The following is a 13,556-nucleotide window of genomic DNA, read 5'->3' as shown; positions in this document are numbered from 1 at the left end:
AGTCAGCATTTCTCAGGTCTTCAGAGATCCTTCATCAGTGAAACGCATGACCACAAAACTCACAAACAAAAGTTTTGCATATACCAACTTTGCTGTTTGTGAGTGTGTTTTTTTTTTCTCTTTTAATACGCAAAAAATCCTTTTGCAATATTAAATACGTTTTTAAAATTCTTTTTTTTTTCTTGCACTGCTCCGACCCTTTTACAAAATTAGCTAAAAATGTCAAAACGAGATTATTCAGTCTATGCACTGGTCATGCATTCCAACTTCAGTTCCTTTGTTTTAAATAACTTCTTTTATTCTTCATTTTTTGCAAGCCTTGAAAGCACCAAAAAGAAAGAAAGAAAAAAAGAAGAAAAAGAGTACAGCCTTGGAGATGACTGGACACTCTCTTCGTATGTGTTTGTTTCTCTCCTCTTTTTTTTTTTTTAATTTTGGGCACAGTAAACAACATGAGAGTATCGAGTTCATTCTTCATCAGGCATTGTGCGGCCCGACTCGCTGCAGGGAGCACAGCGGGGTGGGGGCGTTATGGGGGGCTGACGTCCCTAAGTTTATCACATTCAGTAACAGGCCAGCTGTTGCCCTCTTCAGAAGTGGTCAATGAGCACAGATACACAGTTTGCACCCACCAGGTAGTTTGGGTCTCCAGGGAGAGACTTGTTTTGCCAGGTTTTTGGATCACCTGTGGGGAAAAAAAGAGACATGATGATGTGAGCCACTGGAGAACCTGACTTTGTCTCATAATGCATGGAACACAACACACAATAAGAACATGTAGCACTGATTATTGTGATGATTGCATGCATATATGGATACAGGATATGTCAGCCACCACATGCAAATGCACATGTCAGTGAAAATGACTTAAAATCATAATTTTAAGTCATTTAAAGCAAAATACATGCTTTAGGTGTATTTTGCGTTAATGTAAACTGTCTGTTAACTGACTGCATATATGTTGACTAAGTAAACGGCCATGTTGCACAACAGACAACTGTAAGTGCTCACAACATACAGATTAGTCAGTTAACTGAGAATTGAATGTTGTACTGCCTGAAATGTCAGAAGAAAATAACAAGAAAAGTGGTGAAATTGCATAATGAAAAGGAGGAAAACATAAGAGCTGGGGTAATGTTTGGCATTTCTGTTTTTTAATAGGATTTAAAATAATTGATCTTTTACCAAAATTATTAAGGACACAGATTAGGGCTGGGTGGTATGTCTTAAAAGTAACTATTGCATGATAATTTCTCTTTATTTCTCTTGCGAGACTTCTTTCACCCCTTTGTTCAATTACTACATAACTAACTACATCTCTGTTGAAAATATGAATCTACCATACTATATAATGAATACTACTGTACTTGTGTGGTCTACTGTAGTGCCATCTACTGAACTTGCAAAACGAGACACAAAGAAGAAAAATACGATGACATCGTACGTGTGGAGAGAAGGGCAGACAAATGAGCTTTTAGTGTGTGTGTGTACGTGACTGTGTGTCTCTGTGTGTGTGTGTGAGAGAGAGAGAGCTGCGGGCAGGGAGATAAATGAACAGAACGATATGTTTTGTTATTGAAAATCGCGTTCGGGAAAAAACAAGGACAGAATCAACACTGACCGTCACAAATTGATTCTGTCACCATGCATTGATTAATGTATGGGAAACCCTGGATATGTGAAGTGTGTTCTCAATCCCCACGCACTTGCTAAACTCAGCCATAAAAAAACATTGCACTGTAGGTCAACATAATAATCTGAAGTATATTAAGAATCTCTACCATGCACCACTAATTCAGATCAAATCAGTGAAGCAAATGTTTGACAGATTGAGTGACAGTTGAATTTTGAGTGATAATGGTCTTTGGTTGTAAAGAATATGGAGTCCAATAGGAAACAATGCCACAGTCCCAACAGAACATGCAAAATAAAGACGTGAGTGCAAAAGGGAAAACAAGTGAGACGGTTTAAATGACTGAGTCACAAAGAAACTCTCTTCTCTAATCACTACATGAAGCCCACAGACCCAAAAGGACAGAGAGGGGACAGCGTACCCGACGAAGAGTCGGAGGATTTTAGAGCAAAAGACCAACCATCAGGAGTCATGGACGCACAGTGAGGTAAACGCAGCTCCACCGGCTTCAGGAACTTGAGTCCATGAGGGCCACACATCACCAGTGGACTGAGCAGTGTCTCTCCTGCAAAGAGTCACGCAGGATTTAAATGCCACAAGTTAATAAGCACACAGGATAATCTGCTGCCAACTGATTTACCAGGTTAATTAAGTAAGTATTAACCTCTGACTAAATACTTCACCTAAAATATGCCAACATGGATTATTTAATGTTGGATCACAACTATTTTCAGTTTAAAAGTAGCCTATGTCACTTTTCTTTCTTTTACTTTATGGCTGCTTTATTCAGCCTCTTTCACACTGAAATTAACAGCAAAACCTGTGACTTATGAACCCAAGTTAAGCTGCTAAATAAAGGTGATTAACACTGTTCTGATTGCAAGTTGTCGTTCTGCTTTTATGTCACCCATGTGTAAAATTGTGACGTCAAAGGAAACAAAACGAATCAGAAGAAGAACGTAACAAACTGTGGCTACTGTTTTGCATCTTTTACTCTCTCGTTCCTTAAATGAAGTAAAAAAATACTGAGCTCTGTCCCAAGCTTTAAAAAGCAAGCTTCACTCCAAACATTAATGGCTAACAGCTATGCTAATGGCTGGAAAATGAATGAGTGTCTTAGTGTTGTGTGTCTTAGTGTTGTGCCGAAGAAGAGGAAATCAGTGGAAATGAGCATCATCATCATTGTTGAAATGTTGCTTTTGCTCCACACGGCTCAGAATGACCGATCAGGCAGGAGAGACAGGATGATATTCTTATTCCTTGCCATGTTTTGGATGTAACGAGCAGCAGTGCAGTGCTGACCTTTCTCCTTGTCGAGGGGGGGCAGGATGCTGTTGTCCCGGCACACCTTGAAGTAAATCTCCTGCTCCACATTCTCGGGGATGGCACCCTGGGGGATGATGATGCTGACGCCCGTCTCTATGGAGCTCAGAACCCCTCCGTTACAGTTGAAGATGCCACGGGCTGTAGCCACCACCGTGTGCCCTTCGTCTTCATCATCGTCATCCAGTGCAGTGGGGCTGAGGAAAAGAAGTTCACCTAATCAGTGAAACTGCTACAGAAAAGTTCCCAGCAGAGGACATGAGGAGAGGAAGGACTGTGCTGCTGCTGCTGCTGCTGCTGCTGGATGTAAAAACAGGTGAGTGAGGTTCTTACCTGACAGGAATGGCCTTAGGGATGGCGTTGATGTTATTGTGCTGGTATTTGGGCCTGTTGTCCATAGTGCGTGTGAAGGTGTCCAGGCCACTGTCGTGATCGAGGGGCTGTGGAGACAACTGAGGCTTCCCACTGGTGCTACTCACCACACCGGGCATGGTGAGGAGGTCGGTCTTCACCTGTGTGTCGTTGGGCAGCAGGTTGTGGTTGAACTTGGGGCTCTCAAACTTGCGCTCAAAGGGCCGAGCTGAGCTGGTGTAAGGCTTGGGGACGTAGCGGTTATAGCTAGTCGGAGCTGGAGTACCAAGCATCTTTGGGGGCGCTGCATCGGTGCCGTTGACTGGTGATTTGTCGGGGAGGCCCCTCGGGGGCAGGTAGCTACCGGGTGTTGGTTCATCCCGACTGGCAGGCCTGAGAGCTGCCATCTCAGGTTTAGGATTGGGTGAGCTCAGTGGTTCAGGTATGGAGTTAGCTAGACATTTGATGAGGAGGATAGGAAAGAGTTTAATACAAGCACCGTTATTGTAATTTATTTTTAAGTTTAAATACTATACTATACTATTTTATTTGCATAATCAAACTATTATTTTTTTTATTTATTAATTTTTTTAGCAAACCTTGCAGTTGTAACTAAAGAGTTATATGCATTTTTGGGTAAAGTAACTAGGTACAATAACCTCTGTTATTATTGACACCAGCAGCTGTGAATGGAAATACATTGTGCTGAATGCAGTGGAATGTGTTTGCACACCTAGGTCTGGCTCTGTTAAAAGAGTTTTTGGGGCGGCATTGATCATTACCTGTAGTGAGGGTCTGAGAACAGAGGATGTCACTATGTGTTCAGATTGTAAAGCCCAGTGATGACTCATGATGGTGTAATGACCATTATCAGATAACACAATGTATTCATTAACTCATACATCTTGACTGTGTAAATTGAGGCCATATTGTTGACACAGCAAACATCCATCCGTGAGACTGGCATTTGTTTAGATTACAGCTCCACTGTACTTGTGTGGTTCTCGTCTGTAATATCTCTAGGGCTGCAACTAACGTGTATTTTCTTAAATGATGCATATCTCATTATTTTATTGATTAATCAAGTAATCCTTGGGTCTGGTGAAGGTGCTTAGTCGTCCAGGTCATGGTCATATTTAGTAGTTAGCTGTAGACAATTGGACTCAAGTTCAGTTGCCCACAGCTAACTCCTGAGCTGTGTTAGCTGTGGGCAATATAGATAAGAAAGCCCCATCTATATTTGTGGCACAAACAAAGCAAATGTGTAGAACAATAAGAAGCATATATATATATATATATATATTATATATGCAAGTAATATAGCACAGCTCTAGTGGAGTCTTTTTAATGCTGGGAGCTGGTCATTTGTTGACATTGGCTGATTTGATGTAGTTATTTTAAGCTAATGCTTTACACTGTTGGCACAGCGAAGGAGCAGAAGAGAAACACTTGGGTGGGTAAACATCCACAGTACTGCACTGATTTACAAACAAGTGATGAATTATTGAACTGGTAACTCATTGTAGCATTAAAACAGAGGTGACACATTGTTATATGTTATATGCTATAGCATTATTTTACATGTGTGATAAGCACATGATGAATGTTTAATAAGCATGAATAAATATGTGAGAGCTTACCATCACTGGGGCTGAGTTTAGGCAGTGTGTTAGGAGGGATGGAGGAGACAGGAGGTCCATACTGAGAGGAGGGGCTGATCTGGGGCAGGGGTTCATATCTTTTCTCCACTGGACTCACTTTCTCAACAGACTCAACTCTGCAGTGGAAAGACAGCAACAATACATTTATTATTACTCAAGATTGTACTGCGAGTACAAAGCTTTGACTTTATCCACCAGCAAATGCTCTGGGCAGAGGAGGTATGCCGTGATACCTGTTGTACGGGTAGGACAGTTGAGCTGGTTTGGGCAGATCATGGAAGCGATTCATGCCAGGAGGAGGCTGGCCCATGGCTTTGCTGTCAAAACTTCTGCGATCAAAGTAGGACAACTGCTTTCTGTAGTACTCCTCATCTTCATCTGGGTCATAGTGGTTGGAACGCATTATATCATCCAGTGGTTTAGTGTGGGGCTTCTGTGGCTCAGGAGCCCTGCAGTGGAAAACAAAAAAAAAAACTTAGGGCAAGGTGAGCAGCTGCAGAGACTCTCACAGCAGGCCTAACCCAAAGGCAGCTCAACAAAGCATTAAAGAAAGAAGACTTTTATTCCGATTATGATATACATATGACTAGTTCATCGGAACTTCTTAGCACAACAAGCAATGTGGGTTGCCGTTTGCATGGCTCTGCATGGTGCACCCTCGTCAATGTGCTGCATGGTGACATTAACACCACTAGATGGTGCTCAAACAGTAAATAAATTTGTGCCTTCTTGGCAAGGACCTTGAGAATTGTCTTTCTCTCAGTTGCTTTGAAACCCAGTGTGTTGTAATGAGAACTACATACCTATAGGTGGACTTCTCCTGCTCCAGGTTGCTTAGGGAATTGGCTTTGAGGACTGGACCAGGTGCACTCACAGGTTTAGGAACATCTGCAGGCTGAAAAATAAAGAAAGTATTCTAAGAGCAACTCTACAAACCCTTTCTTTTTAATTCCCACAATATATCAGTGTTATACTTCTTTCTTTCATGTCTAATTTTTTGACATGAGGAAATAGCATCTACTCTCATTTGAAATACTTTCTACCCCATTCTATAGTATATTGGAGGTCAGGTGTCAAAACCTGGTTTAGAGCAGTTGTGTCTGGACATGGTTTTCTCTCTATAAATAAGGAACAGCTCTTGGTCAGATTTCTGAAACACTAACTGTTGCAAAAAGCCCTGTCATCTCATGTTGAGCTCCCCGTTTTGGTTCATACAGGGAGAATTGCCATCATGACCATGTCTCTACATTAGATCCAGATGTTGGACAAGAATTCAGTTATATATTTTGTTATCTACATATCTGGCTTCATTTACACTGCAGGTCATGGCGATCAATTCCGATATGTTGCCTGAATCTGATATTTTTGGATGACCTGCTTACATTGTCTTTCAAAAGTGACCCATATCTGATATCCACATTTGGGGACACAAACCATACGTGTCTACTGACATGAAAATGGTTAGAAGGCTGATACGGAAGTGAAAGTGGTGTTCTTTAGAAATTTAGATATCCTTGAACAGCTTAAAATGCATGAAATCACAGCACGACTCCACTGGTTAGAGCCCTTGTTGATCATTGCACAAGTTGAAAGATAGCCATGCGATACATGCATTTACGTACTATGGCACATCCCATTTTTAAAGACACTTAATCCGCATTGACTAGGGAATATCTGACTTGTCTGCTTACATTGTAGAGGCAAATGCACATATCTGATTTAACCCTAACCCAGTTTCCTTTTTATTTCCACATATGAATGAGGCCCCAAACTGATCTGACGATATGTGAATCTGTGTGCTTGTGATAAGTGCTTTTTTCCTGCTTACACTGTCATTGGTCATATCTGATTTTGTGCCACATGGAAGGAAAAGATCAGAATTAGGTCACTTGTGACTCCAACCTACCCTGGGTGCTGATAACTCTCCTCCCTCTTTTGCCCTGTCCATAGAAACAGACCGTTTATTCTCAAACATCTTGACTCTGTTGAGCACCGACTGTGGTTTCATGGCCGGATCCTCATCTAGGTCTTCCCTTGGCAGAGGTGGGAGAGGTTTGGAGCCTGGAGTGATCGCTGGCTCACCTGGAGAGGGCAGGGCCTCTGCTTTAGGAGGGGGGGCGGTGGGTTCAGAGTTTATTATAGGCTCATGTACACCTGGCTTATAGCCACGGTTTGGAGGCCCTGGAATATAAGTGGGCCTCAGACCAGAATCACCGTAATATTGTTTTGGAGGCTCTGGTGAACGCGGTGAATTGATGGGGAAGCCATGAGTTTCTGAATCATAAGGAGAGCGGGCATCATAGCTTGCTGGGGGTGGAGGAGGGGGTTCATCATAACGAATGGGCCCAGGTTTACTATGGCGTGGTCTGCCATCATATCCCACTGGTAAGCCCTCATCATAACGTGGCTGAGGAGGGCTGTAGTCCCTCCCTGGTCCATCCTCATAGGGGGACTGGGGGTTGTAGCCCATAGGTTGCTGGTGGCCCGTCTGGTACCCTGTGGGCTGGGAGGGTGAGGTTTGCTGGTCATAGGGCGTCCACTGTTCGTTGTAATGAGGCACACGGTTGTCGTAGTGCAGATGAGAGTCAGTGTTGTGAGGCTTTGGTTCTGTGTAGCCGCCTCCATCGTATCCATAAGGCGGGTGGTCATATTCACGGTATGGCTGTTTGTCCTGGTACGGCGGCTGGTGACTGTAGCTCATCGACGGTTTCAGACCGTGGTTAATCCGGACAGGGTCCTCCATATTGTACAGCTCTTTCTTGTACATCTGTAAAGAAATGAGACTGAATGAATAGATCCACCATATGATTACTTTGAGAAAAAAACATACCAAAAAGCCCAGTACAGAAAGCTGCAATTGAAATTGTTTTTCCAACACAAGCGTAAGCATTACTTCGAGAGTAAATTCAAGGTTGAGAAAATAAAAAAAAAAGTCAGCTTACAAGAAATATTCTTTTAATTAAAACAAACATCGAGTCAAAGTGCAATAAAACAAGCAAACCTTTATCCAAAACAGACCTGAATGCCTGTTTGATAAGATGCCTTTCAAGAATGATAATCATCCATACACAACAGTCCGAACACAAGTGGATTCAACTCTTCAACATCATTTTAACATTTAAAAAATGTTGATTTAACAAGCAATTTGTACATTTCTGAAAGGCCTCATTTCAAACATATGATGTGTAGCCTGTAGACAGCAAATCAAGTTTCAGTGCTCTCTATGGAAGAAGGTTGACTTGTTGGCATCTACAAGAGGATGACTAAGAGACAAAATAATGCAGTGTGCTATATAAATTTGTTTTCCCACAGTGAGAATCACTTGATAGAAATCATTACCAGTACTGTCTGCAGGTTAGCTTTCATCATGCAACCAACATTCAGTTTGCCATGTCAAACTACTGGCACTACAACAGACCACACATCTACTACTACAATGCCACTGCGAGTGCCACTATTGTTCATCTACAGAGAAGAGTTAAAGCTGAAAGGAATCCAAAACCATTAGGAGCCATGCAAAGGAAGTAAGAGGCAACAGTTAAGGCTGGTAGAAGATGTCTTCACCCCGGTCAAAGATTTAGACGTGTACCAGTCCTTCTGGTCTCCCAGCCCACTGTCGTGCATGTGGACTTGTCTGTCACACGTTTTCTCTGGGAGCCAGAGGCACACAGTGGGATCAGTGAGTCACACAGTGTGGGCATTTCATGCAGAGAGCGAGTGGAAAGCATGTGCGAGAAGACAGGCAGTTAAAACAGCAGCCGGAGGCCCAGGCCCAGTCCAAGGGGCTGGTGAAACAGTGGGTACCTTTGGTTCTGGACCAGACGGTCCAGATGGGAAGGATTCGTGTGATGGTGGTGGTGGTGGGGGCTGAATAAGCTCAGGGGCAGGGCTGGGGCTGTTAAGTGAGTCAGCCTGAGGAGCTGCGGCTGCAGCAGTCGGCTCCTCTAGCTGCACAGGCTGCTCAACAGCAGAGGGCATTACCGCCGTTGGAGGCAACGAGGGCAAGGGTAGAGCAGCCTCATCTTGCTGTGAAGTATTGTTAAGAGACATTTATAACACAGCCTGCCAAAGGCACACAAAGCACAGCTCACCCCAACACCACGACCTTCTTCCTTACACTGAATCAGTTTTACACCAGCCAGTAAAGATGCAGCTGGAATAACATACCAGTAGCTTCTAAAACACGTTGATTACTAAGCAAAGATTACTAAGCCGTACATTCATTTCTGACAGGCAAAGCCTGCAGAAAGGACTGCCTGCAAAGACAGATATGAACCTCACCTGCTGCGGCGTGGCCATCTTAAACCCAGCAGGGTCTATGCGGCTGGATGGTTCCGGCTGCGCAGGGTGCTGGTATCCAGGGTAAACCGGTGTGTCCTGAATTACAGGTGGGTCCTCTCTCACAGGCTCTGATGAACGAGTGATGGCAGGCTCCGTGGGCAGACCCACCTCGTCATTCAGAGTCTCATCAAGCTCCTGGTCTGTGTACGCTCCCCCTTCCGTGTCTGTGTCCTCATAGTCAGACGTGTGGCGGCTGTCAGTACTATACATGGAGTATTCGCTACCTGGTGCTGACAGGTACGACAAACGGTCATCATGGATGTCCAAGTCATCCTCAGCAGTACCATCCGCCTGAGCAGAGAAGAGAAATTGTCAATTATTAAATCATTAAAATGGTGTTCAACGCAGTGGGATAGAAAAGATTTATATTTTTTTTTCTCACCTTCCCCTCTGAAACCCATACCAGCTGGTTTTGCTGTTGCTGGGTTGTTTCTTTCAGAGCTCCGTACCAGCCATCATTCATATTGTTTAAGTTAATGGTGGCTTAAAAAAGACAATATTTTGAGTTACTATCACCTCATGATGAATGAAACATACATTAGTAAATTCACATTTAGAATTTACTGAATTTTAACTCTAGGACCACTCACTTGTGAACAGGTGGTGATTATTCTTCCTCAGTTTGATGGCCCTCTCATAGAGCTTCCTGGCGCTCTTCCTGGACTCAGGACACAGTCTGGTCCTCATGTTCTTCACACCCTGCTTAGTATCAGGATTTAGGAAGACCACAATTGGATACCACTGAGCATAGTTCAGCCTGTCCACAGCGTTTGGGGTGATGTCCAGCACAGCATGTTTGTCCTTCACGTGATAAGAACAGCAAAGAAGACAGACAAAGGATACATATATGTGGTGAAATGAACCAAAAATCTATAATTGTATATGATAAAACCGTATTCATACTCACTCTGTCAATAATCTGTTTGATGGTGTGAAGACGAATGATTCCAGAACTACGCTGGTCTGTTCCTGCATCTCTTGGCTCACTCTCTGTAAATGTGGTTCAACAAATTAATGAAATATATATTTAACTTTAATAAATGTGCAATATATAATATAAGAACATACTTGCAAGCTCAAAAAGATCTGGCTCTTCTCTGGCGAGTTTTTCTCGAGCAACATCAGCAATGGGCCCAAAAATGACTACTGGTCTCAAGAAACCAGCTGTGCAAAAATATGAACAAAAAAAAGAAATGAACAACAACAATGAAAGCAGTCTCATGTTGGTAGAATATACAGCCTGGCAGACATGATGAGAACACTAACCCTCTCGAAGTACGACTCTTTCATATGCTGGGAACTTTGTTTGGACTGGTTGGGAGGAGAGGTCCTCTCTGCTCTTCCTCAGGTTCCTCTTTGAGCTGCGAAGACCACGGAATCTCCAGAAGTCAGCTCTGTCACCACCTGCTGTTTTGGGCAGAGTGTATTGCACGCTGGAGAGCTGCTCCGCTCTGTTGACAAACAGCAGAAGGACAAGTCCCTCAGTTTATATGTTAACAGTGTCATAAATAGTGCCATAAACTTGGCACAGCTAACCTCGACACTGCCAGTACTTGAGGACATTACACGCTGCGATAATCATAACAAATGTAATACAAACAGAGGGACACGTCATTCTTTGAGACAGCGCGAAGCATGTCTGTTGTCGTCACCTGTTCTTGTTGGGAATAATGCCTCTTTCAACCTCTTGGTGATTCTTGCCAATGCGAATAGCAAGCCAGGAGCCAAGCTTGCCGTTGTAGAGTGTGTCGACCACACGGAACACCTCGCCCTTGTTGAAGCTTAACCCATATGGAGATTCTTTCTCATACTCAAAGTGTGTCCGGATGTAAAAGGAATCGCCAACATCAGACTCCACAATCCGCCGATACACTGAACAAGAGACAGCGAGGGAGTTAAAAGGAATAGAATTGAGTTTCCTTGTTTCCTCTACTCATTCACTTCACTTACCATCTTTCTTCTTCTGGGCCAGAATAGTGACCTCTTCACCCTTAGGAAGGTCCAGGAGGAACAGCACCGCCTCCTCTCGGATTATGTTTGCAAAATCTACATTGTTTACCTGAAATTTGGTTAAAACTTGGGTTAATGTTTTAGGTTTTACACAGAACTTCACTGTTGACAATTTGGAAGTTTCAGTTTCGTGGAACTTTTTATTAGAGTGCATGTCGGAAAACGCATATCTCTAGTTATGGGTAAAGGTTTACATTGCTCGACTCCTTCTCAGCATTGCCTTGGTAACTGCAGTTTTTACTGCACTGCAAGAGCTCAAGTCATTCGTCAGTATACTTGGAGAAAAGAGGAGGAGGTACGAACAGAAAGATATATGACAGAGAAAATGGGACAAGCACAACAAGATGACAGCTGTGTGTGTGAATGTGTGTGTGTTCTTTCAGGGCCATTGCTAGGAGACCAGCCAGGAGGCACGGGAATTTTGGAGCAGCTAATGCATAAAACCACATGAATTAAAAAAAGGGAGAAGCTTGAGAATGCATACCTCATAAAACAAGGCTTTTCACAGACACTGGGTACACACATTGTAGCACAGGCTAACAGTTATAGGTTTTCAACATATGCCTATTTTCAGATTTTAAAAATTAGGTCTGGATCAGTTTATAACTTGCTGTGTTAAAAATAAAAGGAGCTCACCCTGAGAATTTGGTCGCCCTCCTCCAGGCCCTCCTTAGCAGCTGGGCTATCCTCCAGCACTCCAGCTACAAAGATGCCAACATCATTCCCTCCAGCCAGACGCAGCCCCACACTCTCACCCTTCTTGAACTTCACCAGCTTCATGCTTGGCCTGAGGACATCACAGGATGAAATTTTCTTTGGAACAAAAACCTCAGTTTATGAATAGTTCACAAACGTGTTTGCCAATGCAGGTTTCTCCATTTCTTTTCATATAATTGACCTTTATGGGAGCTTACAAAGCAAATATTACAAAACTGTACTGTGTAGAATAAGAAAACATACAATCCCAGAGAACATTTCAATATTTTACTGTCAACAAAAATAACCACAGTTTGTTTAGTGAAATTCTATGCCATTTATGCCATATAATACATTGATTAACAGCACTAAATTCTCAACCTTGTATGCTACATTTTTATTACAACTATACAAACAAATGACTAACAGCAATTTTAAATCTTTTACACACAGGTGACTTTTCTTTTTAATAGGGTGAGCTGGGAAATGATGTACACATAAGTTTACGCTTTGTAGATTTCTATATTGTCTCTTTATTACCGTAGGATGCTATCATCATGGGCAGCACTTGGCACAGGGGCATCAGAGGGACTGACAGGCAGGTCTACATCTGGCTGTCCAGGCTGAGCATACACTGGTTTGGGCTCTAAAACATAAAAACATGTTGTTAACTCATTTCACTATTGTGAAGCCATTTAACATTTAGCTGCAAATGACTTTGTCCACAAATCTCAGGTGTGTGGATTTGAGCCAGATTAACATTCTTTTTGGTTTACTAATTAATCCTTTTATAATGAAAACAAATGATCTGGTTAAGGGCTAATGCTTGTGTCTCTAACCTGGGAGTGGTGGCAGCGGTTTCTCCTCTCTGGTAATGGCTGACTCCTTCGGTTTGGGTATAGGAATATCCTCTGATAGCTTTGCTGGTGTTGATGCCGCCTTTGAGAGCCTTTCATCATCACGGCTTCTGTGACTATGGACAAAATTAGATTTTTTTGTACAATTTATCTTAGGAATACAAAGACAAAAGATGGATCTGACCGTGAAGATGCAGATTTTGGAGGCAAAACATTCAAGGCTGCAACTTCTTAACTACACACAACAAAGCTTAGGCCAAATCTAATCTAGTATTATAGTATTTTTTTCCCTCCTGACTGAAGGGGCCACATGCTGATGAAAAAATAAAATAAAAAAATTGATGAAAGACAACTCGAGTCCAAAGCTGTGTCTTAGTGTGGAAGGTCACAACTTTGCCTTTCCAGTCATAAATGGTTTATTTTTCGATCACCTTATATGACTGAGGTGCAAGAGTAGCTTCTGTCCTCAGGAGAAATTCACTGTGGTTCACTGGTTCTGACATTAGACCAACAGAGGTCCGACTTTGATGCCAACATCTAAAACAATAAGAGTGTGTAACCTCATACACATGGCCACTGCCTGTTCAGAGTCAGATAACCATAAATAACGGCAGAATTTACCCATTTCAAGGGAATTTGATAAATGCCGACACGCCACATGTGTTTCAAATGTGAAATCTGAAG

The 13,556-nt window shown here is 42.7% G+C and overlaps 1 protein-coding gene across 14 annotated transcripts in view; it reads right to left on the bottom strand.

Moving 5' to 3' along the window:
* Positions 1–529: 529 nt before the first annotated feature.
* Positions 530–13,556, bottom strand: part of tjp1b (tight junction protein 1b) — a 59,456-nt gene continuing 46,429 nt past the window's right edge. For 9 of the 14 annotated variants that reach the window (XM_044016607.1, XM_044016609.1, XM_044016608.1 and 6 more), the window contains 20 exons: positions 12,855–12,988; positions 12,556–12,661; positions 11,956–12,106; positions 11,260–11,368; positions 10,962–11,181; positions 10,576–10,760; positions 10,378–10,473; positions 10,217–10,299; positions 9,900–10,110; positions 9,692–9,792; positions 9,250–9,600; positions 8,773–8,994; positions 6,875–7,735; positions 5,772–5,863; positions 5,202–5,417; positions 4,948–5,084; positions 3,290–3,761; positions 2,936–3,153; positions 2,055–2,198; positions 530–685 (listed from right to left, as the gene is read on the bottom strand). In XM_044016607.1, the coding sequence (XP_043872542.1) occupies positions 591–685; positions 2,055–2,198; positions 2,936–3,153; positions 3,290–3,761; positions 4,948–5,084; positions 5,202–5,417; positions 5,772–5,863; positions 6,875–7,735; positions 8,773–8,994; positions 9,250–9,600; positions 9,692–9,792; positions 9,900–10,110; positions 10,217–10,299; positions 10,378–10,473; positions 10,576–10,760; positions 10,962–11,181; positions 11,260–11,368; positions 11,956–12,106; positions 12,556–12,661; positions 12,855–12,988 (4,204 nt within the window). In that variant the 3' untranslated portion in view covers positions 530–590. The remainder of the gene's footprint in view (positions 686–2,054; positions 2,199–2,935; positions 3,154–3,289; positions 3,762–4,947; positions 5,085–5,201; positions 5,418–5,771; positions 5,864–6,874; positions 7,736–8,772; positions 8,995–9,249; positions 9,601–9,691; positions 9,793–9,899; positions 10,111–10,216; positions 10,300–10,377; positions 10,474–10,575; positions 10,761–10,961; positions 11,182–11,259; positions 11,369–11,955; positions 12,107–12,555; positions 12,662–12,854; positions 12,989–13,556) is intronic. The other 5 variants (XM_044016612.1, XM_044016620.1, XM_044016611.1 and 2 more) reach the window with 3 other exon arrangements.

Source organism: Solea senegalensis, unplaced genomic scaffold (genome assembly GCF_019176455.1).
Source record: "Solea senegalensis isolate Sse05_10M unplaced genomic scaffold, IFAPA_SoseM_1 scf7180000014697, whole genome shotgun sequence".
In the NCBI taxonomy this organism is placed as follows: domain Eukaryota; kingdom Metazoa; phylum Chordata; class Actinopteri; order Pleuronectiformes; family Soleidae; genus Solea; species Solea senegalensis.
The sequence above is the reverse complement of the archived record's forward strand: the minus strand, read 5'-3'. Positions and strand labels throughout refer to the sequence as shown.